Source organism: Amphiprion ocellaris, chromosome 22 (assembly GCF_022539595.1).
Source record: "Amphiprion ocellaris isolate individual 3 ecotype Okinawa chromosome 22, ASM2253959v1, whole genome shotgun sequence".
Lineage (NCBI taxonomy): Eukaryota > Metazoa > Chordata > Actinopteri > Pomacentridae > Amphiprion > Amphiprion ocellaris.
The window spans coordinates 26,445,912-26,465,113 of record NC_072787.1 but is presented as its reverse complement, the minus strand read 5'-3'; the positions used below and the strand labels follow the sequence as shown (position 1 = coordinate 26,465,113).

At 37.3% G+C, this 19,202-nt stretch overlaps 1 protein-coding gene across 2 annotated transcripts in view; it reads right to left on the bottom strand.

The window, feature by feature from the left end:
* Positions 1-1,155: 1,155 nt before the first annotated feature.
* Positions 1,156-19,202, bottom strand: part of pld1b (phospholipase D1b) — a 45,717-nt gene continuing 27,670 nt past the window's right edge. For both annotated transcript variants that reach the window (XM_055007223.1, XM_023292981.3), the window contains exons 12-26: positions 18,286-18,367; positions 16,610-16,720; positions 16,349-16,531; positions 14,738-14,957; positions 11,894-12,022; positions 11,701-11,819; positions 10,488-10,601; positions 10,087-10,197; positions 9,615-9,703; positions 8,302-8,415; positions 8,077-8,126; positions 7,051-7,185; positions 6,236-6,389; positions 5,205-5,322; positions 1,156-5,025 (exon numbers count right to left, since the gene is read on the bottom strand). In XM_055007223.1, the coding sequence (XP_054863198.1) occupies positions 4,801-5,025; positions 5,205-5,322; positions 6,236-6,389; positions 7,051-7,185; positions 8,077-8,126; positions 8,302-8,415; positions 9,615-9,703; positions 10,087-10,197; positions 10,488-10,601; positions 11,701-11,819; positions 11,894-12,022; positions 14,738-14,957; positions 16,349-16,531; positions 16,610-16,720; positions 18,286-18,367 (1,954 nt within the window). In that variant the 3' untranslated portion in view covers positions 1,156-4,800. The remainder of the gene's footprint in view (positions 5,026-5,204; positions 5,323-6,235; positions 6,390-7,050; positions 7,186-8,076; positions 8,127-8,301; positions 8,416-9,614; positions 9,704-10,086; positions 10,198-10,487; positions 10,602-11,700; positions 11,820-11,893; positions 12,023-14,737; positions 14,958-16,348; positions 16,532-16,609; positions 16,721-18,285; positions 18,368-19,202) is intronic.

Below are 19,202 nucleotides of genomic sequence, written 5' to 3'. Positions count from 1 at the left end.
AATGAAGACATGCAGAGTTTTACCTTCAAACTATTAATATTTTCATATTTAAAATCATATTTTCCCATCATTTCTGAGCCTCATGACCTCATAAATACAACAAATAAATACATGAAACACATCTGAGTTCTGGTAAAAACTGCAGCCAGATCAGTTTTACATCCAACCGGGTGTCACAATCTAAACACCAATTTTGGGTTTTCTTCATTTTTTTTGACTATAATCAACTCCAAGCATCGAAAAAATGTCCAAAATGACTAAACTGTTCTTCATAATGAGCAAAAATTGTCAGAAATACTCAAATTCACCCAAAAAAAGACAAAATCTTGTCCATACTTGACACAATTTGTCCAAAATGATGGCAAAAATGACTAATGAGCCAATTTTCAGTTCAGTTTGACTCATTTAACAGGTTTTTAAACAATGTTTCAGTCATTTTGGAAAAGATTCAAGTAATTTTAGAAACACTTTGAGGTACTTTGGAATTTTTTGCAGTCATTTTGGACAATTTGTAGCAAATATGGGCAAGATTTAGTCTTTTTTTGGTTAAATTTGAAGCATTGTTGGCTAATTATGAAGAAAAATTTTGTCATTTTGGACTTTTTTTTTGCATCATTTTGGTGAATTTTGACTCATTTTTGAAAAATTCTCAACAAATTAAGATTATAATTTTTATTGCATGCCATGAACAAAATGGGTCAGGAACTCTATTTCAATTCTATTTTATTTTTGCAGCGATAATGACATAGATTTTTAGGGAAACACACAGGGATAAATCCTCCTTTATTATTAAAATGTAATTAAACCCATATATATTCCATTACAGTTTCGATTTTTGTGTTTTCCTTTACATATTTAAGGCATTTCTACCATAAAAGTGATGCAGAAAAGGAACAAATTGTGGCATAAAACCTCACCAGAGGACAGAAAATTAAGTGTTCAATGCCCCAGATTAATAAACAAACACCAACTTTAATTAGTTTCCATCAATATTTAAATAAAATTTACACCTATAGCTACTAAAATAAACTACTATTAGATAAAGTCAATTTTGCTGAGAGAAAAAGCAGAAATAAACCTTTTAAATTCACTATAATCCATGTAAGCTCATGTGAAATGTCAGATATGTTCAGAAAAGAATCAGATCCTTTAGAATAACTTGTTAATACGTCATTTATTTAATCCATCGTTTCACAAAAGCAACATGACACGTACTGCAGATCGATTTTTAAGGTCAAGATAAACAAGTCTGTGCAAAATAGTGCATTTTCATTTCCAACAGGGAGGAGACAGGACAGAAAGATCAGCGTTTTCAACCCAGATTGGAAGAAAACGAGGAAACATCTGAACCGAATCCACATTTCTGGTTCATTTCAATTCAGCTTTTCATCATTCTAACATCTAAACAGTCTGATATCGTGCAGAAAAGTAGTTTTTTAATGCTTCTGCGCTGCTTTTTTCCATTAATTTTGAGAAAAGCTGCAAGAAAATGATGGCTGAGAAGCTCCGGAGCAGGAGGTAGAAACACTGGGAGGTAGAGAGGATGAATAAAGAGGAAAAAAAGCACATTAAGGTTCCATTTTCTATAAATATTAACAGTAAGTTTCAGGTTCATGTGGCAGACAGGCACACCGTTTACATCAGTAATGGCTTTGGAGGAAACAGGGTTCATGCTTTTCTCTGGAAATGGCAGCAAGCTGCAGTCCGTTTAGTCGATTTTAAGTATTTTCAGGTACCGTTTACAGCACAAAACGGCGCCATGCAGATAATAAACAGACCAACGAGGAAGACACCGACGAATATCGATGCTGCGCTTCAGAAATGTCAGAAAATCAGACGAAATATTTGCTTTCCCAAGAGCAAAATAAAGACAATGAAGTGAAATGCTCCTAACTTTTTCTGTAATATTTCATTTTCTGGCAGCAGACACAAGCCACAAATTCAAAATTCTCATATTATTTTCAAAATAAAGCAGTGAGTTGAGTATTTACACATTAATCAGACACAAAACAACACTGTCCACCCAGTTAAACTGAGCTTTTGCGATAACCGATGACTTTAATCCAATATTTACTCTCTTTTAGCTCCATTTTTGGTCTCCACCACCTCCGAAAGAAAGTATTTGGCTTTTTAGGAGCTAAATGCTACTAAAAACTGTCTTTCTGCTGGTTGCTGCTGAGCAGGAGGTGAATTATGTGTTTTTTTCTTGGAAAATAGCTGCCTTTCTCTGGGGAAAAAAAAGCAAATAAGTCAGTAAGCAAGAATCAAAATGACGAAGTTGAAGTCTGGGTGGCTAAGCTATGAGCTGCTAGAGGATCTAATTAACTTAAATTAAATGAATGGATTACTACTGTGCATTTTGTCACCTCTATACGGCTTTTTAGCATCTTTAACATCAATGATTTGCAGTTAAAGAGTTGGATATTGTTGTTAGGATCTGGTGGAATAGACCAAAAATGGAGCTAAGAGAGAGCAGATGTTGGATTTAGGGACGCTATGGTATGTCTCTTACTGTAAATAACCTAAACCTGCTATAATATTTCATTTTTTAGCAGCAGAAACAAGGTGTAAACTCAAAATTATCATATTATTTTCAAAATAAAGCATAGAGTTGCATATTGACACATTAAGCAGACACAAAGCAACACTATCTACACAGTTTAGTCGAGTTTTTGTGATAATCGATGACTTTAATCCAATATTTACTCTCTTTTAGCTCCATTTTTGGTCTCCACCACCTCCTAGAGAAAATATCTGGCTGTTTAAGAGATAAATACTGCTAAAAAGTACTGTGTCTCTGTGTGTTTTTAAGGTTTTCCCTTGGAAAATAGCTGTCTTTGTCTGGAAAAAACACAAATAACAGCAAATAAACCAACAGATGTAAAGTTAGCAACTAGCTGGTAAAACTAGCGTAACACATAGCAGCTGAAGAGCCAAATATTTTGCTCTGGAGATGGTGGAGAACAAAAACAGCAAAAAGATGGGAGATATTGTGTTTTCTGCTTGTTCTGCTGCCCCCTAGAGGTCAAAAACAAGTTTTGCAGACGCAATCTCTCGTAAACCAGCTGACCTAAACATAGCAACTAGCTGGTTACAGCAGCTGAAAAGCCATTTCTTTTGCTCTGGAGATGGTGGCAACCAAAAACGGAACAAAAATGTTGTGTTTTCTGCTTGTTCTGCTGCCTCCTAGAGGCCAAACAAATCCCCCCATGCAGCTTTTACACTAATACTATCTTTTAGCCATTTTCTGACATTAAATTAAACGCAGCATTTCAATAAACACATCATGCATGAATCTGACAGTTATGTAGTCCAAAAAAAAAGAGCTTCACATGAATTTCCTCATAGTTTCCTGGAGAAAACAACACTTTTGTACTTTTAAAATTCATCTAAAGGCAAATCTGCTAGTTCTAGCTGTTTTTTTTTCCAGGAAATTAGAGGAAATGGTGAGACGAAGCCCCACTGAGGACCACAAAAACCCCGTCAGAGTAGAAAAACAGGTCACTTGAGGCTTTAATGTAGAATCCACAGTATGAGGAATGTCTTCTTTGGCACTTGGGATTTCCTGGTTGACATAAATATTAACAGCAGAGGTGTGAGAGGGATTTAAAAAAGAAAGAAAAGAATCGATGCTGCTCTTCGTCCTCGCCTCTGCTTCCATTCGTTTAGTGTCTTTTCTGTCCAGAGGAGCTGCGTTCGCCGGCCTCGGTCGTTGCATAGTGTTGTTGGAGGCCGGAGGATCTCGATGGCTTCACTTCTATTTACTTCCTTCTTCTTTTTGTAAATGCGGCACCCAGATTTTCATGCACCGTGGAGTTCAGCACTGTGTTTAGAGAAGGGAAGGCGTCTCCATGTTTGTTGCTTTTGTAAATTTAAGCCAGTTTTTAATCCTCTCGTGTGTGAAAGTCCCAGCTGACGCCCTTCTGGAGGTAAATCTGCAAACAGAACTATAGTAGATTTCTAGTCTTTAAAAGAGACTCTGTAGTCATGTTTGTAGTCATTTTGGACAAATTGAGTTAAATATGGACAAGATTTTGTCATTTTATTGGTTAAATTTGAGGTATTTTGGAATTTTTTTTGGCTGATTATGAAGAGATTTCATAATTTTAGCCATTTCTTGCATCGTTTGAGTGAATTTTGACTCGTTTAACAGGTTTTTGGACAATATTTGGGTAATTTTGGAAAAGTTTCCAATAATTTTAGAAACTTTGAGACATTTTGGACAGGGTTTAGGTATTTTAAACAATTTTGTAGTCATTTCAGACAGATTGTGACAAAAATGGGGAAGATTTTGTCATTTTTTTGGTTAAATTTGAGGTATTTTGGACAATTTTTGACTCATTATGAAGAACAGTTTAGTCATTTTGGAAACAGAAACACATCCAGTGATTGTTTCTATGACTCTATGTCATTAAAATGCTGCAGTTTTACTGTTTAAACTATGATACATCCCATAATACTGATGCTCTAAGTTGGTTTTAAAATCACTTTGTATCAGTTTGAGGTATGTTGGATCATTTTCAAGTCCTTTTGGGCAATTTTCAGTTGATTCTAGACTTTTTTTTTTAGCCATTTTAGTGAATGTTGACTCATTTAACAAACAATGTTTGGGTAATTTTGGAAAGGTTTCAAGTAATTTTAGAAACACTTTGGGGCATTTTGAACATTTTCGTATGATTGATTGTTGATTGATTGTTTTAAGATAGGAATACGACGCTAACGTTAACCGTGAAGTTGTGTCCAGCAGCTCGGACCTCCAGAACGGCATCAGATTCATCCACCCGAGTGTTCCCGTCCTCCTCAGGTCCAGACCTCCATCGGCACCATGGCCTCCTTGGAGCCGATGGGGGGCAGCAGGTTCTGCTCGCTCAGGAACTGCAGAGGAAACTGGACCAGGAAGCCCCGGATCTTCTTCAGCTCCTCGTGAGCCCGAGCTGGGTTGTCTTTGTCCAGGCCCGGCTTGGCCAGGTAGCCCTCCAGCTCCAGGATGTTCCGGACGTCGCTGGACGGCAGACAGCGGAAAACCTGAAGAAGACGAGAAAAAGAACAGGGTCTGGTGTCAAGAACTGGTTCTGAACCCAAACATGAAGTGATAAAGCTAATAAACGCATCACTGGCTAATATAAAAAAGATAATAAACAAAAGAAGACAATAAAAAAAGCGAGTAAAAGCCTGATTTTTGGACGTCGTTGAAGCTGCCTGACCTTCTGGTAGATGGTGGCGTTGCGAGCGCAGGTGGCCATCCAGACCTCCTTGTAGAACTGATCGCTGATGGGATCGGAAACATCGATGGAGGGATCAGTGTTAGCGCCGAGGATCATCCTGGACAGAGACCACGACGACGATGAGACAAAGGAATAATATGACATTAATGACAAGAAATTTTAGCAAAAACCGAGCTACATATGTAGGAAAAAACAGATGCTAGGATTCAGAACAGTAAAATTACATTAAATTAGCTCATTTATTTGGCAAACTGACATTATTAATCTTTAATCAAACAGTAGATAGCATAGACCTAGCACAACTGATGCTAATATTGGTGATTATAGTCAACAAACATATGATTTGGGCTGCAAATGGCAAAACTCAAAATGTCATTTTAGCAACTTTTTCTGTCATTTTAACATCTTTTTGTGTCATTTTAGCACCTTTTATGTCATTTTAGCATCTTTTTGTGTCAGCTTTGTGTGTATTTGTGTAATTTTTGTGTTTTAGCATTTTTGTGTAATTTTTGCTGTTTTGTCATTTTAGCATCTTTTTGTCTCATTTTCATGTCAAAAGTGAAATTAAATGTATTCTTGACTCATTACATGTAAAGTGAAACATTTAAAGCCTTGAAAGTTGTCAAGACATGATTTTAATGAGCTGTAAGCAACAATCACTCAAATTAAAACAAAAAAAGCTTTTAAAATAACTTACTTTACATGTAATGAGTGTAAAATACATTAAATATTCACTTTTTTAAAACACCAATGGAAAAATATTGAACCTTTTCATGATATTCTAATTTTGTGAGATATGCTTTTAGGCGTCAATTGACTCCCTAGCTTTGTGTTTCATTTTATAGAAATAAGGCTTTTTTAAATTATAAATTAATGCATAAAGACTCAACATTTTCCCTAATATGCAACTGAAATGTTTATATGAATAAATATCACTCAGATCTTCATTAAACTTCATTTCTAACAAACCGGCTCTGATGAAACAGATAAAAACCAGGATGTTTCAGTACTTGAAGCACTCGAGGCGGAGCTGCAGGGCGTATCTTCCTGCCTGGTAAAGCTGCCCGTCCATCACCGAGGCGACCGTCTCCGAGTCCTCCACGATCACGGCCACCTCGCTGTCTCGTTTCCCCAGCATGCTGCGGTCGTTGATGTTAGCTGAACCTGCAGTTACAGAGAGAAACAAACCGGCTCAGAGGACAGAGGAGAGAAGCCACCAGCAGGCGGCGCTGCAGCTCAGGTTTCCAAACGGAGAGGAAACAGCTGATCAGACATGAGACATCAGTCTGTCTTGGTTCTGTCTCGTTAAATCGAGTCGGCTTCTGCTATTTTTCTTCCTCTTTTTGTGAGTTCAGCTGCATGTCGACAAAACAAATAGCTTCATGTTGAAGGTGCAGCTGTAGTTCTGTCGTTTCTGCTTTTGTACAATAAAAAAAATGCAAATTTTCAGGTTGTTTTGTGCCTCGGTGTATTTAAAAACTTCCCTCAGAACAGCTGATTTCAACACTTTCATTGGTATTTTTAAAGCTGAATCCCCTGATGCACAAGTTTTCAGATGTTTTCAGACATTTTCAGAGGCCTTATGTTGCCTCAAAGTGTCTGAAATTGTTGATCGTTCGTGACCCGGAAACATCTGAAAAATACTAATTTCTCCTAAAAGAAACATGAAAGTGACCTGATTTGGAGAAACTAAAACATCATCTGGAGTTTTGTTCTCCGTCCAAGGAGGAGTCAATCTGTTTTTAGCTCAGATCAAACTGAATCTTCTCCATCATTTCCAGACTTTTGAAATCTGGACGAGTTCTGCAGCAGCTCTGGTTTTTACCGATGATGACGGTGTTGTCGTCGGCGATGAGCATCTTGCTGTGGACGTAGATGAGCTCGCTGACCAGCTTCCCCTCCAGCTCGGCGTGAGTCCTCAGACCGGCGATGGAGATGTAGTTCATCCACTGGTCGCCCACTGAAAAAACACAGAAACTAGGAAATTAAAGCCAACAGAGGGTGTGTTTGACAAGTTTACAGGCCATTTAGTCCAATATATTAGACATTTCATACATATTTTACAAAAAAATCCACAGTGAAATCACAATAATCCGCAGATCTGATTAGAAATTAATGGAAAAAACAGTAAAATATAGAAACAACTGATTTAGGTGTGCAGTTTTTTATTCTCACATGGTTTTACCTCAAATTTTTTCAGAAATTTAAATAAAAATTTATTTTTTAAAATAAAATCCTTCCAAGTTTAAAAATAATAAATAAATAGTTTGACATGATGAGAAATAACTGAAAATTTCAGGTTTTTATCTTTAATAGTTCCTGAGATTATGTTGTTCAAAAGGCGAAAATTTTCACGATTTTAGCTAGCAAAGGGGCACCATGACAAAGCCTTCTGTGACACTAAATGACTTTTGAAAAATTGCATTGCAAGTGATTCATTTTTAAAGAAATCTTTAATAGTTCCTGAGATAATGTCGTTTAAACATAGCCTAAAATTTTGACGAGTTTAGCTAGTTAGGGGGCACCATGACAAAGTCTTCCGTGATGGTTAACGATTTTTGAAAAATTGCATTATTAATTGTTCGTTTTTTTTTGTTACGAAACTATTTTGACATGATGATACATAACAGAGAAGGTTGTTATCTTTAATATTATCAAGATATTGTCATTCAAACAGCTTTAAATGCGAAAATATGTGCTGAAAGTGGGTCAATGGTCAGTTTTTAAAAGTAAAATATCTCGGAAAGTATTTGATATATCAAGCTAAAACTTCACAGATGCCGTGTAACATATTCATGGTATAAAAAAACCTTTATTGAAGCTCCTTTTGCTGCCGTCGGTTGGGACTTACTTTCTCTCTTGAGCTGGGAGATGATGGAGTGGTCTCCTCGGTTCATGGTCCTGCAGGGACGAAGCAACAGAGCGTCAGGTCCTCGTAATGCTAGCCTTAGCATGTCGCTGTGTTTGCACTGCCAGGGCCGAGTGTTGACTCGAGAATTCAGGTCAGATAACAAACATGCCGACTGGTTTTACAGAGTTAAGGTGTGTTGGTCGTATACTTCCTGTTCAAACACACCTGTAGTTGAAGTGCATCACGGCCTGGATGGCGCTGCCTCCTCCGGTGTTGATGTCGCCTTCAAAGCCCGGCAGCAGCGGCGTCACCACGTAAACCCGGTACTTCTTACCCTCCCTGAGGCGTGGACAAACAGACATTAGTAAACAATTATTAGGGCTTCAACTTCACCAGATTTTAGAGTTCCTGATGGTTCTTCAACATGAATTTAGAAACACTTCCTAACAGAGGAGCAAGATTCTCAAACTGTGGTTAGATCCAGATTCTCGTAGTCAATATTGATAATATTTAACCCTCTAAACCTACCAAAGGGTTTAAAAGTCATGCTATATTTTCAAAAAATGCCAAATTACACCATTTACTAGAATCAGAAACTGTAAAAAACACTGACAAATGTCAGAATTTAAAGTTTCTCGCAATCCTTGAATAAGTTGTTTGGAACAAATCTTGCATATTTGACAGATTTTTCTTTTAAATAAAAGTTGAAATTCTAATTATATGATTCCAGTACAGTTCATTAGTACAATTAGTCAAGCCCAGTGATTCAAATTTTAAAAATCAGTGATTCAAATTTAGCATTAAATGAATCTGAACTGATTTTCCTGTGAGCTTCAAATGCAAACTCAGAGAAACTCACTCCAATTTCAGACAAATGACAAATGATAAAATAAGAAATTGAATTGAAGCTGAAAAGAGTATCAAATACAATTTCACAGAAATGTGATTCAAATTCAACCCAATAATTTCATTTTGAAATTATGTGATTCAAATTCAAGTGATTCAAAATAAGCAAATTTCACATTTAAATTGAGTTTTGAATGAGGTTCAAATACAATTTCAAAGAGACTGAATTTGTTTTTCACCAAATAAATTCAATTTCAACTTCAGTTTTTTTTGTACGATTATTCAAGCTGAGCGATTCCAATTCAAATAAAGCTTTGTGATGCAGCTCAAGCTTGAAAAGAAGTTATTTTGAATCCACATGGTGTCTGAAGGCTGCAGCTCTGTGGAGGGGGTTGGTTTGTTTGTTCTGTGCAGGATGTGATAAGCAGATTTCCCAAAATATCACAGAGAACTATTAAAGAGGAAATTATTCAAATAAATCTGCCGTCAAGCCAGATTTTTGATGTCTAATCAGGTGATTAGTGGACTGGAAGGTAAACAGAGCAGCTTAAACACAGAGGCTGGAGATAAAACTAAGTGTGTGATGATAATCAGCGTGTTTGGCTTGTAAATGATTTCAAGGTGAGGCAGCCAAGCTAGTGTTTACAAATGTGTGTGTTGATGCAGTTTAATACCTGATGTGTGTGTTTTACCTGTATGCTTTGATGATGCGCTCCGCAATCGTGTCTCCGATCTTGTTGAAAACATATCTGTTGTCGGCACAGCTGATGAAGAACTGATTCTAAAAGACAAACAAACAAACAAACACAAATGTTCCAGAGACATTCATGGTATTTTTCACTTTATAAACCCTGAATATGAAGTTAGAAATACAATGAAGTAGGATTCTTCCGATCTACACCGTTTAATGTTTAGTTTCTGCCGATACCCGATACTAGTTCCAGTTAATGAACACTTCAGGTATTGTAGATCAGCTGTAGTACCTGGTTGCACCACCAGGTGGAGTCTCTTACAGTTTAACTCTACATCGACCAGAGGAAGCGTCATTTCATGTTGGCAAACAGAGGGCATTGTGGGAGTTTAGCTAGTAAAGGCGATGTTTAATGACCTCTGGCCAACATTTACGTGTTTCAAACAACCTCTGATTTGTAAAAACCAAAGTACCTCTATGTAGATGAAGTGCTGGCTGTTCTGGATGGTGTGGACGTAGGCGTTGTGGATGGACTCCTCGTGGTATTTGATGCCAGCGGACCAATCAGAGGCCGAACGGAGGATCTGAAGGAAGAAACTGTTACTGATGCTTACTGAAAATTCAGTTTGAATTAATTTTTTGCTGAATTTCAATCACTTCTGTTTGATTTTGAATGGCTCATCTTGAATAATTGTACACGAAAACCAAATCTGAATATATATTGTGTTTTCCAGTGTTAGTAACACACGTGGGCCCTTGGAAAAATGTTGTTTTGTAAATTAAACAACCAAAGAAATTCTTCTTTTTTGAGCAAAAGACATCCAGAAGCTTTTTGGAATTGAGGAGTTTAAGCTAAACTGAGTGAAGCACCGACCTGGACCTTGGTGGGGATGCAGTCTGGGACTTGGTATCGCTGCTCTCCAGCGCTGGTGTGGGATTTGGGCAGCAGGTATGGAAACGACAGCGAGCGGTACTTTGGCTTCACCAGCTGCAGGAAAAGCAGAAGATATGCAGTTTTGCAACACTTGGTGAGACGTCACTGTGGTTGTGAAGGGTACATATAAAATATTAGTTAATGCAGATTCAGTTGGTCTTTTGTTTCCACTTTAAAACCTTAAGAAAATAACTAGTTCTATTTATATGTCTATAAATATTTTAAGAATCTAAACCGGGAGCAATTTATGTTGTTTGTTACCTTGAAATTTCCATTTTTTTCCACAGTTTACTGCTTCAGTTCGGTAGTTTAGTGTCTCATTTACATAATTTTGTGTCTCGTTTTGGTCATTTTGTGTTTTACTTGTCTTTTTGTGTCATCATTTGGGCTTTTTGTCTTGTTTTGGTAATTCTGTGTCTTGTTTCTGTCATTTTGTGTCTTGTTTTGGATATTTATTGACTTGTTTAGTTTACGTTTTATTTATATCATTTTGTGTCTTGTTTAGGGCTTTTGTCTTGTGGTAATTTTGTGCCTCGTTTATGTAATTTAGTGTCTTCTTTATATCTATTTGTGTCTTGTTTTCATCATTTTGTGTCTCATTTTGGTCTTTTGTGTCTTGTTTTGGTAGTTTAGTGTCTCGTTTATGTCATTTTGTTTTTCATCTATATCGATTTGTGTATTGTTTATTTCAATTTGTGTTTTATGCATATCATTTTGTGTCTTGTTTTGGTCATTTAATGTTTCATTTACATTTTTTCTGTCTTGTTTATGTCCTTCGTCTCGTTTTGGTCACTTAGTGTCTCATTTATGTCATTTTGTTTCTTGTGAGTTTGTAGCAGAAATAACAAAAAGACTTGTTTTTGATTCTAAAATATACATCTTTGACAAAAATATATTGTAAAAGTTAAATTAGGTAAGGATGATTGAGATTTTTTTTACAGTTCACAAGTGCAAATTGTAGCAGAAACAACAAACTGACACTTGTTTTTTGATTATAAAGATGCACATTTTTATCTTTCAGAAGTCTAGCAGACATTAAAATTATATTTCCACCAGATATACAGCGTTTTGTTAAATTCTATCAAACTTCTTCTGGGATTAAGCTTGATATTTTCTGCTTTAAATGAGCCAAAACAGCAGCTTGATGTGTGACCTTGGTGAAGTTCCACCGCTGGATGAAGTGTCTCGCCACATCTCGAGCTGCTTTCCCGTGAACCACTGAGGCGATGTCGTGCCAAGGCATTCTGGGAGTCGTATGCCGGTCTATGAAATCTGAAACGGCAGAAGCAGTAAATGTGAGGACAGAAGAAGAAGAGGACAGAGGAAGAGGTCGGTGATGTTCTCACCATCGAAGGGTTTGTCCAGCTGGATCCAGTCCTTGTGGACGAAGTTGCAGTAATCCTTCCCGTGCCAGAAGCGAGTGTTTCCAAACAACTCTCCGACTCCGGTGTTAAGACTTCTCACGGAGCCACTCCCTGGAACACACATGGAATGTTTTTAACATTATTCACCATTAAAACAACAAACATCTGCATTTAGACAGCACTCTGAAGGAAATGAAGCTGGAGGAAGAAACAGAGTAAACAGAAGCAGCAAACAAACAAACTCTGAACCAAACTCACCCTGTTGCTCTACAATCAGTTCACTCATCTGTTTAAACCAGCATGCGTTTAAAATATGAAGCTCAAATATTGTCATCAACCAGAAATTATGTAAAAAAGCAGCAAAAACAAGCCTGTTTTTCTGTTTTTGCTGCTTTTTTACATATGCTTGCTTACACATGCTTTTTTTGCAGCATCTGTTTTCCTGAATGAAAAATGTCAGAAAAACGTAAATAAAGGCTGCAGCAGGCCTTAAAATCAATCCACAGAAAGAAAGAAAAACTGAGTTTTTCAAACTGTGTGAGCGATTTCTATTAAAAATTTTTTTTTTTTTTTTTTTTTTTAAATTGAAGTCGGTGTTTGTTTTCTCTGCTGGCTTCAGTTCTTTATCAACTAGTCTGTCAGATATTCTTTCAATTCATTATTTAGTCAATTAAATGATCCAAAATAATTTCATAAAAGCAAAAAGACATTGGTTTTTGATTCTAAAATAAATATTTTTGACTATTTCTCAGTCTTAAATTGAATTTCTTTGGGTTTTGGATTTTTAGTTCAACAAACAGCTGCATCAGTGATTAATCTGTAATAAAAATTACTATTATTATTCCCTTGTTAGCTGCAGACCGAGTAGGTGTTCAGTCTAATTATCAGCAGAAATCTTTGGAAAAACAACAAAACCAATTACATTCTAAAAAGTAATTCTCACCACTTAATTAAAAATGCAAGAAAACATTTCTAATTTGTTGTCTTAGATTAAAAAACACTTTTAAAATATTATTTTAGTGGGTTGCGTTGACATAACAATGCTGATAATTGCATCAACTTACTTTTGTGAATAAATTCAACTCAAATTTCTGCATTATTTGATTTAAAACTAAACTTAAGCTGAGGTAAAATAATTAAATTTAGGATTTTGATTAGTTAACAACCTCCAGACTTGTGTTTATGCAAATAAATATTATACAATTTAAAAATACCTTTTATTCAAGAGGAAAAACTAATTCCTTTAATTCAATATAGGTTGTTGGTTGAACATAATTTCACTAGAAGTTGTCTGAGCTCAAAATAATTGATTGAAACTGTAATATTTTTTGTTGTTGAGCCCAAACATTAATTTTTAGAAAATAAAGTCTTCCTCAGTTAGAAATAAAAGTAATAATATCAGCCTTTGACACCGAACCAAAGGCCAGAGACAGTGGAGGGCCAAACCACAGCAAAGCACCCTGGGAAAAAGGAAGTGAGCAGCCTTCCTGCTTCCTATCCGGAGGCCCGACTCACCGGCTTGGTACTGACTGAGCGAAGCCGCCTTCAGCTCCACCAGCCTGGAGGGGATCAGAGTTTGGTGGCTGCTGATGCTGTTTGACCAACCTGGACGTTAAAAAACACCAGCGACGGACGACAAACGTCATAAACAGCAGCAGCCGAGGAGGCGACGCCATCGGACACAAGATTTTCTTCTTAAAATCTTGGCCTCGTGTTAAAAACCACTAAACTGTATATAAATGAACAACACAGGCTCCAGGATTCAACCTTGTGGGACACCTTTTTTCATTTCTAGAAATTCTGATTGAATATTTCCACTCGTTACACTCTGCTGTCTATCAATGGAAAAGCAAAGTGTGAAGTCAATAACACCTCTCAGCTGAGACGGGAATCATTTATTAAGTTAGAAACAGTGCTAAAACAAATTTATTCTATCAATAATGCTTATTTTTAACTATTTTTATATTTATAGATGCCTGAAAAATAATCAGGGGTGCTAATACTATCTGTTTCCTGCAGAGTTAAATGATTGCACGGCTCCAGAAGAGGACGATTTTTTAATTATTTGCCCTTGAAAATGGACAAAAAAATGCAGTAATTTCAAACAAATGTGGCATTGGAGCCCCAGAAGGTTCCTCTAAATGTATATAAATGGATGTGTCCATATTTCCTACTAAAAATTCTGACTTTGACATTTCATTAACTTTTAAGGCTTCTAACATCAGTATGAATGAATACTTGGCAAGTATGTCAAGTAATGTTTTGCTAAAAAAGTGTTAAAGGGCTGTAGAGATGCAGCTGATGCACACGTATATAAATATCACCAAAATCCAGCACTAATGTCAGCTTCATAATGATCCAAATTCCCAGATAACTTTTTCTGTATTTAACAGCAGAATAAGCAGTATGTACACTACAGTAAAAAGCAGCATCGTCGGCGTAAAGATGTATATTTTAACCAGGTACATAGAAGACAGTATCATCTGTATAAAAAATGAACAACACAGGCTCCAGCTAATACAAACATGCATAAATATTGATAACATCTCAACAAAACTTATAGAGAAGTTCCCTTAATAAGTGTTTTGTGCGATGCAAAATCAATTTTTGTCTTAATTTAGTCCCCAGCTAATATTTGAATATAATTGGTTTCTTGATAATCAAAATTCCCAGATACTTCAATATTTGTGCCAGACATAGTAGAGATATAAGATCTGGAGAAGGTCTATTTATTTTTTGCCGTCACCCAGGGCCATACAAGTTTAAATTACCCAGAATTAAGAGTACAATACAGTACAAAGAAATGTGTTTATGTGCTTGACTCACTCTCGTCCTCCTCCAGGTCGCTGTCGCTGTCGGCGTGGGCCAGTCCATGTTTCTGCAGGTGTCTCCTGATGCTGAACCTGGTCCTCTTCAACCTCCCCTGACCCTTCAGCTTGGGCTGGTCCGCCGAGTCTGTCACCGTGAAGATGCCCTTCCCGTTGCTCTGGGAGGTGGCCCTGCTGCCATTAGCCGGGGTGGCCAAACTGGAGGAAGCAGCTGCAGCCTGAAAATAAGGTTTGGGATTTATTGTTAATATATTTACCTATTTCTGTTGCTGTACGCACTTCTTTAGAACCAATGTATAATGCTGATAAAAAGTATTCACACAGTTAGTCAATGTGTCTCAATGACTGTAGTATAAAGACTCATTTATCTGGAAAGTCCAGTCGCTGGTAGATTAGTACTCCTGGATAGAACTACACCATGAAGACTAAAGAACACTCCAAGAAACTCTGAGAAAAGGTTGTTGAAAAGCATTTCCAGATTTCCAAGTTCCTGAAGATCTGCTGGAGTCCAATTAAATCCATCATTAAGAAATGGAAGGAAGATGGAACATGAATAAATCTGACTAGAGCAGGATGTCCTGAAGAACTGAGAGACCGAGAAGAAAGAGACTAGAGAGGGAGGCCACCAAGACTCCTATGACTCCTCTGAAGGAGAAAGAGACTAGAGAGGGAGGCCACCAAGACTCTTATGACTCCTCTGAAGGAATTCCAATCTTCAGGAGCTGAGATGTTAGAGACTGTTCATCCAACAACTGTTGTCTGTTCTTCACCAGTTAAAGCTTTATGGAGACAAAGAGAAAGACTCTGATGGAAAAAGCTCAAATTAAATCTGGACTAGAGTTCACCAGAAGACATGTGGAGACTCTGAAGACACCTGGAAGAAGGTGCTTTGGTCTGAGGAGACCAGGATGGAGCTTTACGGCCATCAGACTAGACACTATGTTTGGCCGACACCAAATGCCTCACGTCATCATAAACACACTATCCCCACTGTTAAGCATGGTGGTGGCAGCATCATGATGTGAGGATGTTTCTCAGCAGCAGTTCCTGGAAGGCATGTAAAGGTAGAGCCTAAAATAAATGAAGCAAAGCCTAGATAAATCCTTGAGGACAACCTGATGCAGTCTGAAGAGAACTGAGACTTGGAGAAGATTTGTTTTCCATCAAGACAATCAGTCAAAGCAAACAGCCAAAAATACACAGAAATGGTTTCAAGACAACAAAGGTGAAAGTTCTGGAGAGTCAGAGTCCAGACCTCAATCCACCTAAGAATTGGTGGCTGATTGAGACTAACAAAGGCTCAATGTATGTAACTTTGGCTAAAGGCATCTACTAAATACTGACGTGAATGTGATGAATACTTATGCACTCACTTATTCTAGGTTTTATATTTGTAATTAACTGACATTACTTTGTAGAAATCTGCTTTCAACTGGACCAAAATTCTAAAAAAAAAAAAAAAAAAAAAAAATAGCTAAATTATATTGATCATGATTCATTGCTGAGAGGGTTAGAAGGTTGAATACTTTTCATAGGTGCTGTACTCTGATTTTTTGTACTGATCACATTGCATGTTGGGAATAACAATAACAACAAATAACAGCAAGACCTGCTCCAGGTGAGAAAGCGTCACACTCCCAACATCCGTCAGCCGGTGTTCGCGGTCGTCCCAGCGTCCGTACGCCAGGTCGATCCCGCCCACGAAGGCCACCGATTGGTCAATGACGATGATCTTCTCGTGATGAGCCCACAAATAAACGGCGGAGGAGACGTGATCTGGGTGACGCATCACCTAGTTAGCAAAAAAAACAAGATTTCAGAAAAAAAGTGCATGAAAACCTTCAGAAAAGCTTCCTGAACCGAGACTCGCCTTGATGTTGGGGTGAAGGTGCAGCAGCGTCCTCTTGCTGTATCCGGAGTTGATGCCCAGGGCTAACTCCACCTCCTTGTACAGCATCACGAAGATACGCACTCCTTGTTGCTGTGGAGACGACAACAAAACAACTGAACGGGCCAGTCTCTCAATTTAGACAGAATTCAGGAAATGCTGCTGCACCATCTCAGATTTTGCTCACTTGTTTGTTACTGGAACCAAAAAGAGAAGCCATTTTAAGGATTCAATACCTCCAGAAATATACGTTCTATAGCCATGATACTTGGTATGGACACAGACAGAACTACTTACTGTAGATTTAAACAATTGCATGACTCCAGAAGAGTACAAATTTCAAATTAGTTGCCCTTAGCACTGGAAAAAAAAATGCAATAATTTCAAACGAATGTGGCATTGGCGCCCCAGACGGTTCCTCTAATATGTGTGCACTACTGTTCAAAAGTTTGGGGTCACCCAGACAATTTTATGTTTTTCATGAAAACTCCCACTTTTATTCACATGCTAACATAACTGCACAAGGGTTTTCTAATCATCAATTAGCCTTTCAACACCATTAGCTAACACAATGTAGCATTAGAACACAGGAGTGATGGTTGCTGGAAATGTTCCTCTGTACCTCTATGGAGATATTCCATTAAAAATCAGCTGTTTCCAGCTACAATAGTCATTTACCACATTAACAATATCTAGACTGGATTTATGATTAGTTCAATGTTATCTTCATTGAAAATAAAAATGTTTGTCTATCAAAATAAGGACATTTCTAAGTGACCCCAAACTTTTGAACGGTAGTGTATATGGATGTTTCCATATTTTCTACGAAAAATTCAGACTATGTTTGACATTTCACCAACTTTTGAGGCCTCTAACATCAGTATGAAGTAATGTGTGGAAAGTATGACAAGCATTTCTTTTTCTAAAAACAGCGTTCTAAGGCTTTAGAGTCACAACTGATGCACACGTGTAAAATACCAACAAAATCTAGTGTTTTTCTACAATGAAAAAGCTTTTTTTTTCTAAATTTAGTCCACAGCTTAGACATATTTAAATGTAAGTGGCTTCTTAATCCAAATTCCCAGATATTTGTACTGCATGAAGTTTTCAATAATCAACAGCAGAATAAGCAGTATGTACACTACAGTAAAAAACAGCATAATCAGCGTAAAGATGTGGAAAAAATGAGCAGCACAGGCTCCAGCTAAGACAAACATTATTTAAATGTAATTGGCTTCTTGTTGATCCAAATTTGAAGATATTTGTACTCCATAACTATTTCAATATTTGTGCCATACACAGTAAAGATACAAGATTGTCTCAATAAACATTTTTGGCTCTGGAGAAGATCGGGAATTTTGTGAAATTTCAAAAAGCAAAGCTGAAGGGATTCAAGACCAGAATAAACAATATTTACACTACAGTAAAAGACAGTATAATCAGCGTAAAGATGTATATTACAAACACATATATAGAAGACAGTATCATCAGCGTAAAGATGTATATTACAACCACGTATATAGAAGACAGTATCATCTGTATAAAGAATGAACAGCACAGGCTCCAGGATAGAGATTTGTGGGACCCCTTTTGCATTTTTTTAAAATTCTGATTTAACATTTCCTCTAATTACACACAACAGACTACACAACCCTCACCGCTTTGCGTTTGAGGATGCAGTCGAGACGCCATCGGTTTCCTTCGACCACCGGCCTCTTCAGGAAAATCTCTGGACTCAACCTGTGAAACAAAAAAAACACACTGAGATTGTTCTGTTTAGATGTTTTTTTTATCATTTCCTCCAAAGATTCCACCTCTCTGCTCAGTTTATCTTTAAATTAAATCCTTAAATCTCAGCTTCTCTGCTTCCTTCCATCATTCCTTCCTTCCTTTAGTACTTCCTTCCGTCCGCATACTTCCTTCATTCCTTCCTTTAGTTCTTCCTTCCTTCCACCCTACTTCCTTCCTTTCTTTAGTCCTTCCTTCCTTTAGTCTTTCCTTACTTTAGTAATTCCTTCCTTTAGCACTTCCTTCCTTAATTCCTTTCTTCGGTCCTTCCTTCCGTCCTTCCTTTAGTTCTTCCTTCCTTTAGTCCTTCCTTCCTTCTGCCCTACTTCCTTCCTTCCTTTAGTTCTTCCTTCCTTTAGTCCTTCCTTCCGCCCTACTTCCTTCCTTCCTTTAGTCTTTCCTTCCTTTAGCCTTTCCTTCGTTTAGTCCTTCCTTTAGTAATTCCTTCCTTAACTCATCTAAAAACATAAAAATAAAGTCTTTCCTCTGACACCAACCTGAACTCAAGGACATTTTTTTTTGTAGTACTTTATTTTAAAAGTAAAACACGGTATTTTACTAGTACTTCTGGTATTTCTTGCAGTACTACAGACAGTAAATCACACAAACACTTTGCTGTGTGTGTTTGTGTGTAACGGTGATCTGAGCCTCAGACAGTAACTGATCAGTTTGACCAGAAAACCTCCTGCAGAGGTGACTGCTGAGTGCACTCACAGACACCACAACACCACTACACAATCACTCACAGACACACAACACCATTACACAACTACACAACACAACTACA